General features: G+C 38.6%; 1 protein-coding gene across 1 annotated transcript; it reads left to right on the top strand.

The window, feature by feature from the left end:
* Nucleotides 1–6,334: 6,334 nt before the first annotated feature.
* On the top strand, nt 6,335–15,051 carry LOC133454595 (S-adenosylmethionine synthase-like). Its single transcript, XM_061733318.1, has 9 exons — nt 6,335–6,455; nt 9,409–9,486; nt 9,697–9,819; nt 9,960–10,072; nt 12,427–12,570; nt 12,674–12,892; nt 12,970–13,152; nt 14,676–14,809; nt 14,918–15,051. Exons 1-9 carry the CDS (start codon nt 6,392–6,394, stop codon nt 15,018–15,020), a joined length of 1,161 nt encoding a protein of 386 aa, XP_061589302.1. The 5' UTR covers nt 6,335–6,391; the 3' UTR covers nt 15,021–15,051.
* The last annotated feature ends 274 nt before the right edge of the window (nt 15,052–15,325 follow it).

Genomic DNA, 15,325 nt, shown 5'->3' with positions numbered 1-15,325 from the left:
TACGTCCGGCCAGAGAAGCCTCACCCTGTCTGGTGAAAAGATGCGGCCTGCTCACTCCTCAGGTTAAGGAGGAGACCTGAGCTCAGTGTAGGTCCTCCCGGGGTTGGTAGAGGATGGCAATGCCCAGAACTGTAGCTTAGGTAGAGCACTGGGTGATTAAAAATGGGTGAAAAAAAAATCGGGGATAAAAATATAAAAAAAATAAAAATAAATGACTGGACAACACATTCATAGCAAAAGTATGACCAAAATCCAGCAGAGTGGGGGAAGATGGCACTTCAACCTGCTGCAAAAGTTTTATGATTTCCCCCTTTGGCATAAAATCAGATATGTTTTAATTTATTCTGTTACTCAAAATGCTGCTTCAGTCACCGGAATAGAACCCTGACCTCAGGGGAGTGTGTCTTTCTTGCTCTTTCAGCCTCTCTTCCTCATTTGAATTACAACACAACAAAGTGTGAGTTTTTGCGTCTGTTTCATCATATCATTAGAGCTGTACGGGGAAGTGATTAACAAAAGAACGAGGGGAGGAAAGGGAGTAACTGTCAACTGCACATCAGGGGGGAGTAGAAATAGCCCATTGCTTCATATCAATTACCAGTACACAGAGGTGGACAGAGTACTCGACCCCAGTACTTGAGTAAGAGTACAAATACTACTGGTCAAAATTTACTCTGTTACAAGTAAAAGTAGCTTAGTCAAAATATTACTCGAGTAAGAGTAGAAAAGTACTTGCTTTTAAAGGTACTTAAGTATCCAAAAGTAAATGCTTTTAAATTTGCTTTAAGTAAAAGTAAGAGTAAGAGTAAGAGTAAATTTCTTATTTTCCACATCAGTAAATTACTATATATTTTCTAAATTAATTTAAGGATCTTTTAACTCTTGTTTCGGAGAATTCGATGTTGAGTTGTTGAAAGCAGAGAGGTAGTTCTGCTTCGGCAGACACAAACATTTGAAAATTAATGTCTGTGGTTTGTCTGTGCCCTCGTTTTTTACTCGGTCGAACTCAAACATTGAGTTACGATACGGCCAAGGATTTTGTGAAAGTCCCTGCTCCGAGTCCGGCTCATTATCAGACTCAGACGACTCAGCGGATTGTCTTTCTTCTCCTGACGCAGGCGTAGCCATTGTTGCGGCTCTGTCTTGACAAACGCAGGCTACTTTGGCGGTATCGTTTTGAGGAGGCTTGACGTATTTCCGCTTTACGTACATCCCAGTGGAGAGCGTGCACTGTGATAGGTCTCCTCCTTTGACAAAAACAGCTTGTGTCCAATAGGATTTTAGGGAAGAAGAAAAAAGAGCAGACCTGAAAGTAACGAATACTTTTCAGCCTTCCTAGAAATTTACTTGAGTAAAAGTAAAAATATTTGTCTTGGAAATGTATTCAAGTAAGAGGAATAAGTACCAAAGAAATCTAATACTCAAGTAAAGTACAAATCCTCTGGATATGTACTTAAGTACAGTACTCAAGTAAATTTACTCCGTTACTGTCCACCACTGGCTGTACATGGAGATCCCAAAAGCAGCTACAGAAACATGGCATTACTGAGCTTGGTGGTTAAGAAGATCCCGACATGAGTCACATGTGGGAGGCTGCTTTCCCTCAGCAGAAGGTTGCTAAATACTGTAAAATAGGATTAATAAAAATACATAAAAACTCAACAGTTACCCCATTTTAACTGCTTTGAAACATGTGATGGTACCAGGATGGTCCTGGGACGGTGCTGGAAGCAGTTCAGAGCTGGATCATCTTGGATATGTTTTAAAACTGCTTTATTTTTCTGTGTTCACACAGAACCACTACAGGTCATTACGAATCACTGCAGATTGTATTAGGATGTGTTGGGAATAAATATATAGTCTTTGCAGAAGTTACAGAGAACTGAAACATAGATTAAAAAGGCCCAAACATAATTTGCTCACACTCTTACGCAGGCAAAATCTGAATGATATGAAGCCGCATATAGTTTAGCTCTTTATCACTTGAAATAGTTCCCTTATCTCAGGAAAACAGCGACGAAGGGAGACAGCCAAGATGGGTTACTTGAGTACAAAGCCAAATCCATGATGTTTGGGGAGCGAAAGAAGACAAAGAGAGCTGAGTGATTGGGACCAATCAGGGCTCTAATGCAGTGAGGGTTAAGTCTAAACCACAGTTCCTCGCCATCAGTTTAACCAATTATCATATCAATAATCATTTATCTAATATTTGCATTTTGTAGAAAATGATGCCCCTGTACTGAATGTCTGGGGAATTTCCAGCCAAACTGTTACAGAAGTTTCATGAAAGCTCAGGAAATTGTTTAACTTCTGAAATCTGTTCATGTTGTCTCCAAACTCCCGCTGTTTAAATTCCTCTCTTTTAAAAGAAGTAACCGGAACCAGACTATAGGTCTGGTTTCTAGGGGTGTAACGATACACTAATCTCACGATACGGTACGATACACGATATTGAAGTCACGATAACGATACGATATTATAGCAGTATTTTTTAACAACCTTGAATGAGGAACATATAACTGGAAAAAAATGTCTTTTATTTGAAAGACACAAAATACAAAACAATGCTGTGCGTTTGCCCTATTGTTACAGTTTGTAATTCTTTATAACTGTTTAAGTTTTAAAGAGAAAGCCAGGCCAACAATTTTCCACAAACTGAACTAAAAGTAAATGTCAGGTTTGCATTATGCATCTTCAGTTTCATACAAGTACAAATATTTTGCCACAAACTGAATAGTTTCTCTCATGTATGATTTTACTTTTTTCTTCTTTTTTCTAAAATTAAATAAATAAAAGTAAATAAATACATACAATTTTACATCATACAAAAGATAGATTCATGCTCACCTTATATGTGTAAGAGGAGATTTATTTTTGTTAAGGTTATTTTGGTAATACAGTACTAGTCAACACAAGATTAATTTTAATAATCCAATATCGCGATACACTTTGTCACCTCCATGACACGTATTGTGACGTTTTTGTATCGCGAAATTTCGTGGCACGATATATTGTTACACCCCTACTGGTTTCTGACCTTTTCTTTTCAAATGTGCAAGTTTATAATGCTATTTTTCTTCTTTAAAATATGAGTTTATAAAGCCACACTTTCTGAGTTTACGCTCACAAATAAAAACATTTCTTAAGTCACAACTTCAGATTTGAAATAAAGTCACAATTTCTGAAATTTTCTTGCCAATTTCTAAGGTCGAATCACAGAAGCTCTGAAATTTTCTTGCAAATTTGTAAGTGAACTTGTACATTTTTGTAAGCTTAGCACAAAATGTAAGTAAATTTGTGTTTTTCTTTGTAACAGTACTTCTTGGCAATAACCATTATTAAACCCTGTTTATTTCCTTTTTAAATGGTGCCACATTTGTAAGGAACATGCGTTTTTGGGATGAGCGGATGAGCAGCAGAGCTGAGGATGTGGGTTGTGCCCATGAGCTATTTGCCAAATCTTCTCAGCCAACGCCTAACGCCTTATTTTGCTTGTTTTGAGCTTCTGGTACCCCCAGTTGCTGCCAATCAGGTACCACATATATATCTGGCCTGTTTTCTTCTTAAAGCAAGAGATTATAATGCATTACCGTACATCATCTAAATGTTTGAACACAAGATAGGAAGCCCCACGTGAAATCTTGCTCAAGGGGCCCCAAAAAGCTAGATATGACCAAGTCTCAGGTTCTGAATATGTAAGAATATGTGCTTTGCAATTAAGTCATAAATATTTAACATATAAGGGCAAAGTTTTAACAGTTTTATACTACTATGTTCCTTTTACGTTTATTAGTTTAGTTGTCCCCCTTTCATGATTCTGTATCAATTTTGAATTGAAATATAAACATGCCAAGTTTAAGTTGCAACTAATTACTTATGCATTAATAATTGTTTTCAGCCATATAAAAAGGATTGCTTAGCAGGTAAAGTTAATGGAAATTACTGCATGCGTGTAATGTTCAGCTAATATACAGCTAATGTTAAAGAAAGGCAACAGGACAGAAGGTTCAGCAGGTGTTTAACGTAGATAACAACTAACTGATGTTGTGGACTCCATGAAAAGTACTCCCTGTATAACTGAGATGAAACAACTCCTCTCAAGGTTTTCAACAGGAATGGAAGGTTTCATGGGAGGGGGAAAGGGGATTGGTTACTGTATTTATGGCACTGATTGTTAGAGTTTTTATCACGTTTCTGAGTCTGGGTTATAAGCAGAGGTGGGTAGTAATGAGTTACATTTACTCCGTTACATGTACTTGAGTAAGTTTTGGGACATTTTGTACTTTGTGGAGTAGTTTTGAATCACTATACTTTTTACTTTTACTTGAATAGATTTGTGAAGAAAAAACTGTTACTCTTACTCCGCTACATTAGGCTACGTTGAGCTGTTACTTTTCTTTTATCCCTTTTATCCGCGTACGGGCCAATCTCATGACATCACTGAGTGATTCTTTGGGAAAAATGTTTGTTTTTGCATGTTTTGTCTCATTTACACAGACTCAAACACACACAGAGTTTCTATTAGTTCATGGGCTTGTTCTAGTTCTGCCTGGTTAAAAAAGAAAAGTACAAAGGCTTGACCTTTTTGTGCTACTTGTGCTTAATTTATTTTTTTATTCTGTTATTATTTTTTTTATTTTATTATTTATTAAAGTACTTGAATTCACTTTAAGATTATTTTAATTTAAGCAATTTTTTATTCATTTTAATTTATTTTATTGATTTCATTTGCCTGAAGATGATTATTTTGTACTTTTGTCTGTTTGAATGGTTGTGTTAAAAAATAAATCAGCCGTTACTCAAAAGTTACTCAGTACTTGAGTAGTTTTTTCACAAAGTACCTTTTTACTTTTACTCAAGTAATTATTTGGATGACTACTTTTTACTTCTACTTGAGTCATATTATTCTGAATTAACAGTACTTTTACTTGAGTACAATTTTTGGCTACTCTACCCAGCTCTGGTTATAAGTTTATGTGCATCCCTGTCCGCGCTCAGACACGACTCAGGCGGATGAAGAAGCTGTTGTTTCCGGTATTGGTGAGTTGTGTCACCATTCAGCTGAACGTCTCGATAAATGATTGTTGATTGATTTTGAAATATCTGGTCTGTGACTCATCATTGTGTTCTTCCTGTCGTCATATCAACAGCTGATGAGAGAGATGGAGTGGTAATGCAGAGTAAAATAGGAAAATCTCTTCTCTCAACAAAACATGCCAAATGTTTTACATATTTTGGTTAATAAAAGTTCTTATTTGTAAAGCTGAAAAACATGGAGGGACGTAAAAGTGTTCAAACTGGTTTAAAAAAATAAAAATCTCAAGTGAAAAGTGTGATGATAGCGACCTCTAGAGGCGACCTTTACCCGTAAACATCCCCTGGTCCGCCCTGATAGCGGCTGGAGAAAAGGACTCGGAGAAGAAGATTTACAAGTTTTTTACGGCGACCCCTGATAGCAGGGGCGAAAATCCTTTACTAATGGGGGGGACAGGGGGGACAAGTCCCCCCCATTAGTAAAGCTGTCCCCCCCTAGAATAATTTGAGACAGAATTAATAATTTTGGAACAATGCAGTAGTATTTAGTAATGATGCACCAACATGAAAATTGTGGCCGAAACCGAAATCGAAAATAATAATAAACAGTAAAATCTCATTACACTTAAAACAAGAGTCATCACCAGAAAAATAACTTGTTATTTGACAATTTTCACCTGTTTCAAGTAAATTTTCACTTGAAATAAGTAGAAAAATCTGCCAGTGGAACAAGATTTAGCTTATAAGCAAAACAATCTTGTTCCACTAGCAGATTTTTAAGTGAAAATCTACTTGAAACAGGTGAAAATGGTTGTTTTTTCCAGTGATGAGTCTTGTTTTAAGTGTAATGAGATTTTTTTTAACTAAAAATGAGACATTTTAACTTGAAATAAGACAAATTGTTAAGATTTTGGGTTTTTGCAGTGTATTATGTCAGATGTGCTGTATTATTGCCACCTTCCACCTAATAGCCTACCATTGTTTTGTATTACTCTAAGAAAGGTCTTCTGCCTGTTTGCGAGATAGAGATGAAAATGTCAAAATGCTGTATTAAAGGAAGGCTAAAACTTTTATTCCTTGTCCCCCCCTGGATTTATTCTCTGAAATTTTACTGTTTATTGTCCCCCCCAACTATGAAACGGGATTTTCGCCCCTGCCTGATAGAAATGTTGATTCAACAGTTACATCAGCGCCACTGCTGCAGCAGCTGCCGACCCTCAACCTCGAGGGTTAATCATTGTTTAGTAAAACCACTTTTCTCCAAATCAGAGCGAACCTGTCTTTTTCTCCGTCCGTTTTGACTGAATTAACTTCCGTCACATTCAGCGTTTCTGCAGGAGAAACCGAGGAGCTGAAGATGAACACCAGCAGCGGCAAGACTTTCCTGTTCACGTCCGAGTCAGTCGGAGAAGGACACTCCGGTACGGTACCGACCGAGCCGAACCTGGTGCACTCCACATGTTTGAGTTACACGTGTGCGAGTGTCTGCAGATATATGATGCACACGTATGCATGGTTGACCCATGTAAGTGTCCTACAGTGTCCTGTATGATGTACACGTGTATGAATGTGTGAAACTATGGAGCCAAATCAGGGCCAAAAAGTTTTGCTAATTTGAAAATAAAATTTGAACCTGAAAATTCTTTTTTACAGTTTCAATTTTTTTTTCAGTATCAGATCTTTTTTTCAGTTTCCGAACTTTTTATTTCAGTTTCAGATCTTTTTTTTTCAGTTTCATATCTTTTTTTTTCAGTTTCAGATCTTTTTTTTCAGTTTCACATCTTTTTTTTTCAGTTTCACTTCTTTTTTTTTTCAGTTTCATATGGAGCCAGCTCCATAAGAAACACAGTTGCTGCACTGTGTTGACGCGTGTGCGCACACAGACACGCGTGGTGTGGCATGGTGTGGATCATAGACATAGACACACGTGTGTGTATGTGTGTATATATATATATATATATATATATATATATATATATATATATATATATATATATATATATATATATATATATATATACGTAGTCAACACAGGAATCATATCATTAAATTAGAATTTACTAATTGTAAATCAATGTAAATTGCAGAAACACTGACACAGAAAAAAAAAAACATTATTCAATATTTTTCTTACATACTGCACATTAGTCTACTCATGGAAGGAAATTATTACTGTTATTATGGTTAACAGAAAGAGTCCCAAGTTTATTGACACGTTTAATGTGTATGGCATGAGCCAGTTACTGCAGGAGCCAAAGGTTGCACCTGACAACCAGTCAGCATACCTTAGCCAGTTAGCCTCTGTTAACTTGTATCTTATTTCTTTTAGCAGCTAATCTGTCCAAGACAATCACTATTTAGCTTCTTTAACCAGTTAGCCTCTTTAGCTAATTGGCTTCTTTTCCTTTAAAATCAACTTTATTGTGAAATGAACAGGTGTATAGAGAACATACTGTATTATTGCCAAGGGGTGCATAACAGGAAATGAGCAGAAAATAGAGGAAAACCAGAAGAATAAATAATTTTAGCCATAAGTAATTGAAAATAATAATAAGTAATTGAAAATAATAAAGGTAGCATCTCTGCAGACCCCTCACACACAGGACACAGTCTGTTTGAACTGCTCCCCTCTGGACGGAGCTACAGAGTGTGTAGCCAAAACCTCCACTCAGAGACAGTTTCTTCCCCCAAGCTGTTGCTCTGATGAACTCTCATCACTTATAGTATTATTATACTCTGAGTCTCAGAGTAATCAACCACTTTTAAAATTGTATATGTTAAAAAGAGCTGTCATTTGTTTATTACTGTTTGTAACTATTTAAATCTGGGCTCAGTGAGCGAAAAAAATTCGAAGTCAAATTCCCTGTCTGGCATGTTCATACTTGACCAATAAAGCTTATTCTATTCTATTCTATTCTATTCTATAAATATAGTCCGAAGTCACTGATTCACATTTTCACCCTTTCACCTTTTTTTAAATGAGCTTTTTTGCCTCTTTGTTATAAATATGCTAAACGTTGCAAGTTCATATTAAACTTTTTAAATCCACAGCATTATCTGAGAAGCTAATTAGCTTCAGTTTATGGTTGTGAACAACTAGTTCGCTTAACTAGCTTGCAGGTTGTGTTTATCTTTATTTGTTCCCAAGTGATATCATTCAGTTAATTGATATCAGCCTACAACCATTTAACCAATTAGCTGCTGGGTATCTTAACTTGCTGAAGCATTCTGAATTGAATGAAGCTGAATAAAATTTCATTAATCTGAAGGATAAGGATCTGCAGGATAAACTTAATAGTGGAAACAAGTAGGTAAAAATGGAAACTAAACATCTGTTGAGAAACTATTGGAAATTTGGACGCGTATACCCCATAAAATAGGCATTATGTTATGTGTCAGTCTCAGTTTGGTCCAAAAAAATTACTGGTAAATCATCCACCAGTTCACACAAAAATGGAGAAAAAAAAACCTAAAACAAAATAAAGAGGGAAAAAACCCATAACAACTGAGAGACCCACTGATTGTCATGTACCATGTTCAGAATTTAACTAGAAGTGACTAAACATTAATTTAATTGAATAATACTTAATTCATCTCCAAAGTCAAAGTATAATGTGTAAAAGTGTAAAAGTAATAATAAATGTACAAAATACAAACATTTATTGGGCACTGGATATTCAATTCAATTCAATTAATTCCATTTTATTTATATAGCGTCTATTACAAGAGAAGTTGTCTCTAGGTGCTTTTCAGGGACCTGGAACATGACCTCCAAGCAATTATTACATAAACACTGGCAGGTAAAAACTCCCCTAGTGGGAGAAAAAATTTTAAGCCAAACAGTGGCAATAAAAACTCCCCTTTAGGAGGAAAGAAACCTTGATCAGGACCTGGATCATAAGGGGGGGACCCTCCTGCCGGAGGCCAGCTGGGCAGAGCAGGAAAATAGAACACAGACAAACAAATGAAGAACAGAGAAAGGAGAGACACAGACACAATGGCTAACTGGTGCAGTACAGGGATGACTATACAAGCAAATGTAGACAGCAGACACTGAGGTGGTCGGAGGGGGGGTGCAGGTCAGGATGTCAGCAGGCATCTACCAGACAGGTGGAAGCAGCAGTGGGATGGTCTGATGGTGAGACTGTAGGTCAGCATGCAGCTCCTGAAGCTCTGGCCTGCAAACATGCACAGAAGAGAAAATGAGGGGGCAAACCAGAACAACAACTACAATATATTGTGTATTATTTATTGTGTATAAATCCACCATAATTCCTAGAAAAACAAACATTTACAGTAGGTAACATAACATACCGTAAATGACCGTTTCAACACTGCACTCAGTCCTCTGCACTCCTGATTTTGTGTTCTCAGATAAAATGTGTGATCAGATCAGCGATGCTGTACTTGATGCATACCTCAGTCAAGATCCAGACGCTAAAGTGGCCTGTGGTAAGTTTTCATATTGATAACTATATTGATCTTGTAAGACGTATCTTATTGACATGATCAGTAATAGCAATAAAATGCCTCTGGCATTGTTAGGTCCTCAAACAAGTCCAGAAAAACTGAAACTGTAAAATATACCAGGGTGTGAATGTGTGAGGTTTTGGGTAAAAGGATTTGTTCTTCCTGATGTTTTGGACTCTTGTCTTGCTCCAGAGTGTGTGGCAAAGACTGGTATGATCTTACTGGTTGGAGAGGTGACTTCTAGAGCCATTGTGGATCTCCAGTCCGTGGTTCGAAACACCATAAAGAAGATCGGCTACGATGACTCTTCTAAAGGTACCGTATGGAGGGATTTAGTGTTCCTCTTCAGTCAAACTCTTACATCTACTTAATGATTCACATTCCTGCTAAATGTACTCTTGAAATGGAGTGAGTAGGTCAGAAACTGTCCCTTACTTTGGCCCCGTCTGGTGCAGGTTTTGACTACAAGACGTGTAATGTGCTGGTGGCTCTGGAGCCTCAGTGTGTGGAGATCTCGGACTGTGTGTTTGAAGGCAGGGACCAGGAGGACATCGGTGCTGGAGACCAGGTTCAGTGTTTGACCTTTGACAACCTTTATTCTTGATTCACACCAACTCTCTTTTGATATGTTGCCCCCATTTGGTCATTTTACTTTAACAGGGAACCTTTACAATGAAAAAATTAAACATCAGTTGACAAGCTGTTGGAAAGAAGAGATCCAGATATCTCCTTGAATTCGTTACATAGTTGTGTTTGTAGCCTTGCAACAAGTGAGGTGATGACAATGTCGGCAGGTAACACAAGTGAACTCTCGATAAACAACGAAGAAGGAAACTCACAGCCAGCAGTTTAATGTCAGAGGTTCACAGATGCTCCTCCACATGTACAGAAATATGCCACTTTCTGTTAAGAAACTCTGCAATTCCTCCTCCTTTATTCTTTCTACAAGCATAGTCTGAAATCTGTCTGGAAAGGTTTCAGAGTCTGGAATAGATAGATCAACCAATCCGAATGAAGGGTCTGAAGACCAACGTGCCAGACGCTTCCTCTCTTTGGACCTCCTGTGAGCTATTGCGCACTAAGCTGGGTGGCTACTTTACAAAACATTGTTTTGACTCATCAGTTGTGTGTTTTAGGAGTAAATTAACACATCCCAACAACACTAAAGAATTACATTAAGCTCAAGTGTCTCTGGATTGTATGGAAGTCGACGGCTGGCTGGCCATCATAGATACATAAGAAATCAGAGGAAACTTCACACTTTAAATTTTGTTTTTAAATCTGTCTACATATATATCAGTGGTTAGGACCAGGATTTGGTAAAAAAGGTTTATCCATGACATATACAGTTGGGCAAAAAAGTATTTAGTCAGTCACCAATTGTGCAAGTTCTCCCTCTTAAAAAGATAAGAGAGGCCTGTGATTTTCATCACAGGTATATCTCAGCTATGAGAGACAAAATGAAAAAAAAATCCAGAAAATCACATTGTCTTATTTTTAAAGAATTAATTTGCAAATTATACTGGAAATAAGTATTTGGTCAATAACGAAAGTTCATCTCAATACTTTGTTATATACCCTTTTTTGGCAATGACAAAGGTCAAACGTTTTCTGTAAGTCTTCACAAGGTTTTCACACACTGTTGCTGGTATTTTGGCCCGTTCCTAAACTCCCTCCAAAGATTTTCTAAGGGGTTGAGATCTGGAGTCTGGCTAGGCCGCTCCTGCACCTTGAAATGTTTCTTATGAAGCCACTCTTTCGTTGCCCAGGCGATGTGTTTGGGATCATTGTCATGCTGAAAGACCCAGTCACGTTTCATCTTCAATGCCCTGCATATTGAAGGAGGTTTCCACTCAAAATCTCACGATACATCGCCCCATTCATTCTTTCCCTTACACGGATCAGTCGTCCTGGACCCTTTGCAGAAAACCATCCCCAAATCACAATGTTTCCACCCCCATGCTTCACAGTAGGTATGGTGTTCTTTGGATGCAACTCAGCTTTTTTTTCCCTCCAAACACTACAAGTTGTGTTTCTACCAAAAAGTTATATTTTGGTTTCATGGACATGTGTCTTTTATACTGATGACGAGTTAAAACAGGTGCGATTAATACAGGTAACGAGTGGAGGACAGAGGAGCCTCTTAAAGAAGAAGTTACAGGTCTGTGAAAGCTAGAAATCTTGCTTGTTTGTACTGTAGGTGACCAATAACTTATTATACAGAGGAATTTACCAATTCATTCAGTAAAAATCCTACAATGTGATTTCCTGGATTCTTTCCCCCCATTCTCTCTCATAGTTGAAGTGTACCTATGATGAAAATTACAGGCCTCTCATCTTTTTAAGTGGGAGAACTTGCACAATTGGTGGCTGACTAAATACTTTTTTGCCCCACTGTATATGCATTTTAATCTCGCTGCAGATACCTGCAGAAGTTTTCTTAAGGTGTGTGAGTGTGTGTGTCTCTCACCGGTCCTCTTCAACAGTCTAATATAACATATTTTTATTAATATTTGGATTCCATATTCTGACAGAGACTAAAATCACCAAAGTTAAACACAAAACTGTAAAGACAGTGATGGGTGCAGTGTGTGTAGTGTGGTGAATGCTATAATGTCTGTGTGATGTGTCTTAGTGTTGAAATGGGTTGCAGTAAAAAACAACAGACAGTCATAAAAATAAAAGGACAAATAGAAAAGTGTGTGTGTGTGTGTGTGTGTGTGTGTGTGCGTGCGCGTGTGTTTGTGTGTGTGCATGCATGTGTGTGTGTGTGAGAGAGTGTAAGAGAGGGAAAGAGAGATGGATGCAGGTCTATAAGCATTTTCAATGTCTGTGTTACATACATACATACACTGAGAGGGAGAGGTACACATACATGTAAACACCCTCTTAATAATATAATAATAATCATAACACGTTTAGGGCTTGATGTTCGGCTACGCGACGGATGAAACTGAGGAGTGTATGCCCTTAACCATCCTACTGGCTCACAAACTCAACTACAGAATGAGGGAGCTGTCACGCAACGGAGAGTGCCCTTGGATATTACCAGACTCCAAATCCCAGGTGAGCCCCCTAAGAGGTAAACTGATGCCTCTGAGTGCCAGAGTTTGTATCTCCCATGGGTTTTAAATATTAATATTTCAGCCTCGTGGTGCCTCTTCTACAGGTCACGGTGGAGTACCTAGACAACATGGGAGCGATGGAGCCGCTACGCGTCCACACTGTGGTCATATCAGTTCAGCACAGTCCTGACATCAGCCTGGAGGATATCAGAGGCAACCTCATGGACAAAGTGGTGAAGGCTGTCATTCCTGCCAAGTACCTGGATGACAAAACCATCTACCATCTACTGCCCAGTGGCAAATTCCTCATCGGAGGCCCACAGGTGAGTAACGACTCAACCGCGGGAGATTCTTTTTAAAACGACTTTGCAAGGCAACTTTGAGGATTTTGTTTCTAAAGGGTGATGCAGGGCTCACCGGACGCAAGATCATAGTGGACACCTATGGCGGATGGGGTGGCCACGGAGGTGGGGCTTTCTCTGGAAAGGATTACTCCAAAGTGGATCGGTCAGGCGCTTACGCAGCGCGTTGGGTCGCCAAGTCTTTGGTTAAAGCCGGGCTGTGCAGGAGGGCCCTTGTTCAGGTGAAAATCTTCACAGTACAGAATTCGTTTGTCTTTCACTTTTCCTTCACTTCAAAATTTCTAGTCATCTATTTTTAATCTTTGGTGCCTCTTGAGTGGCTCTACCGTCGTCTTTGAGGTTTAAGACGGCACCTGTTGCAGCGGCTCCAGCCGTGTCTCTTCTTGATATGTTCACCTGGTCTTTCCTCTGTTTTTCTCTTTGTTTTTAAAACGGCTTTTATGATTGTGCTTCAGTGATTTTGACTTGTACTTTGGGCACTTTCTTTTATGATCGGTTACTGTGAGAAACCATGACAACAGGAAAGCCCATTTTTAAGAGAAGCATTTGATTGAACCCTCTAATTATCAGCCAACAACCCAAAAAGAAGGAAGAGTTTTAAAGAGTTTTTTTCCATTGATCGCCATGGTGAGTGAGAGGTTATTAGGATGTAAAATGGACGAGCCTGCGCTGATGTGGAGACAGCAGTCTGAGACGTGGCGGCAAGATTCCATCCTCTCGATATGGATTCAGGACAGTATGAGCAGACAATGGTGAGGACGTCTCCCAGCGTTGGTGCTTTTTTTTCCCACCTGCTTTTTTTTACCGGCTCCCCGTACGTGATGACGTTCCGTCTTGTGATTGGCTTTTGACCGTACGTGATGACGTTCCGTCTTTAATAAATATTTTAACTCTAATATTTTTTTTAGCCTATGTCAGTAAGATCACTGATAATTCTGATAATTCCTTGTATATGTTTCTTCTCCCTTTTACCTCCACTATGATCTGCTGCTTCTGACTTTACAGAAGTGTATGTCTCTATATGTTCTCATTGTTGAATCTGTAAATGTCTAAGCAAAATAGTCATACATTATATAAATATAATTAAAAAAATGTAACGTCAACTAAGCGCTCACTGATTAATCCGCAATTGCCAAAAAAGACGTTTTGAATGTGAAGACACGGGGAAAAAATGCACACTTCCGGGGAAAATATTGCAGCCCGATACAATCTGGTACCCACACCGGCCCTGGTTGGTTGACAGCAGATAGGGACGTTCTGGAGATTCTGCTGTGGCACCTCAGCAACCGTGAGGTTGAACTGCAAGCGGTGACTTTCTGTCCCTGCTGTCACCTGTTTTACCTGCCGGGGCTGTGACATCATCAGCTCAGTTGTTGCCAGGTTACAGCCAATATCTTTACTGACTGGAGAATGGTACATAGAAATTATACACACACAGCAGATCGAGCTGGCAGGATGCACAATAGTATAAACTTTCCAGAGTAACCAAAAATAAATACTCCAGCACATCTGGAGAACGCACGTTCAAAATTTCAGCTGGAGGCTGACGGACCGGACATTTCTGTCATGAACACACTTCTAAGAACTAAGAGCTATAGCACACATACACCTCATTCTGTAAATGTCTGGTCATGTGTAAGATAAAACTGCAGATAAGTCAGAAAACAGACAAAAGCATCACATGGCCCCGATTTATTTTAAAACTATGTGATTGTTGAGTGCAGAGGTCTGCTGCTGCCCTCAGATCTCCTACGCCATCAGTGTAAGCCATCCGCTCTCCATCACCGTGTTTCACTATGGCACATCGAACCGTGATGAAGAAGAGCTTCTGCAGATTGTAAAGAAGAACTTTGACCTCCGGCCTGGAGTCATTGTGAAGTATGTGCAGTTTTTAAAAAAGATATATATATATATATATACACAGCTGAAAATCACAAAAATAAACCCTTCTAATATAACAATGTGCATTGTTTGTTGTATTTACAGAGAGTTGGGGCTGAAGCGGCCGATTTACCAGGCCACCGCCTGCTACGGTCACTTTGGAAGAAAAGAGTTGCCGTGGGAACAACCGAAGCCTCTGGCGCTTTGATTTAGGTTCCACCGTCCGGTTACGACCGTGATGAATGAGTTGCGAGTCCAATTTAATAAACGCATTCATGAATAAAATCACAAATCTTGTGTTAACTTTTAATGGTGATGTTTTTCTTCCTTTTCACAAAACTGTAAACAAAATAATTAAATTATATAGTTTGCAAAATGTAGAGTTTGATTAGGATTGAATAAGCTGCATTAAAACCGGAGGTGGCAGGAGTACCAAAAACGTGATTTATTTTTACAAAAAAAATAAATAAATGGGGAATTACAAAAAAACACTAGCTTGAACTGAATCAGAAT

The sequence above is a fragment of the Cololabis saira genome, chromosome 11 (genome assembly GCF_033807715.1).
Source record: "Cololabis saira isolate AMF1-May2022 chromosome 11, fColSai1.1, whole genome shotgun sequence".
NCBI lineage: Eukaryota > Metazoa > Chordata > Actinopteri > Beloniformes > Belonidae > Cololabis > Cololabis saira.
This window is presented reverse-complemented; position numbering and strand designations above follow the sequence as displayed.

Bases quoted from the DNA above. Each gene is read 5' to 3' on its own strand.
- LOC133454595 (XM_061733318.1), top strand. From the start codon at position 6,392: ATGAACACCAGCAGCGGCAAGACTTTCCTGTTCACGTCCGAGTCAGTC. The intron at 12,571-12,673 runs GTGAGCCCCCTA...CCTCTTCTACAG, and splicing joins TACCAGACTCCAAATCCCAG to GTCACGGTGGAGTACCTAGA. The intron at 13,153-14,675 runs GTGAAAATCTTC...TGCTGCCCTCAG, and splicing joins GCAGGAGGGCCCTTGTTCAG to ATCTCCTACGCCATCAGTGT.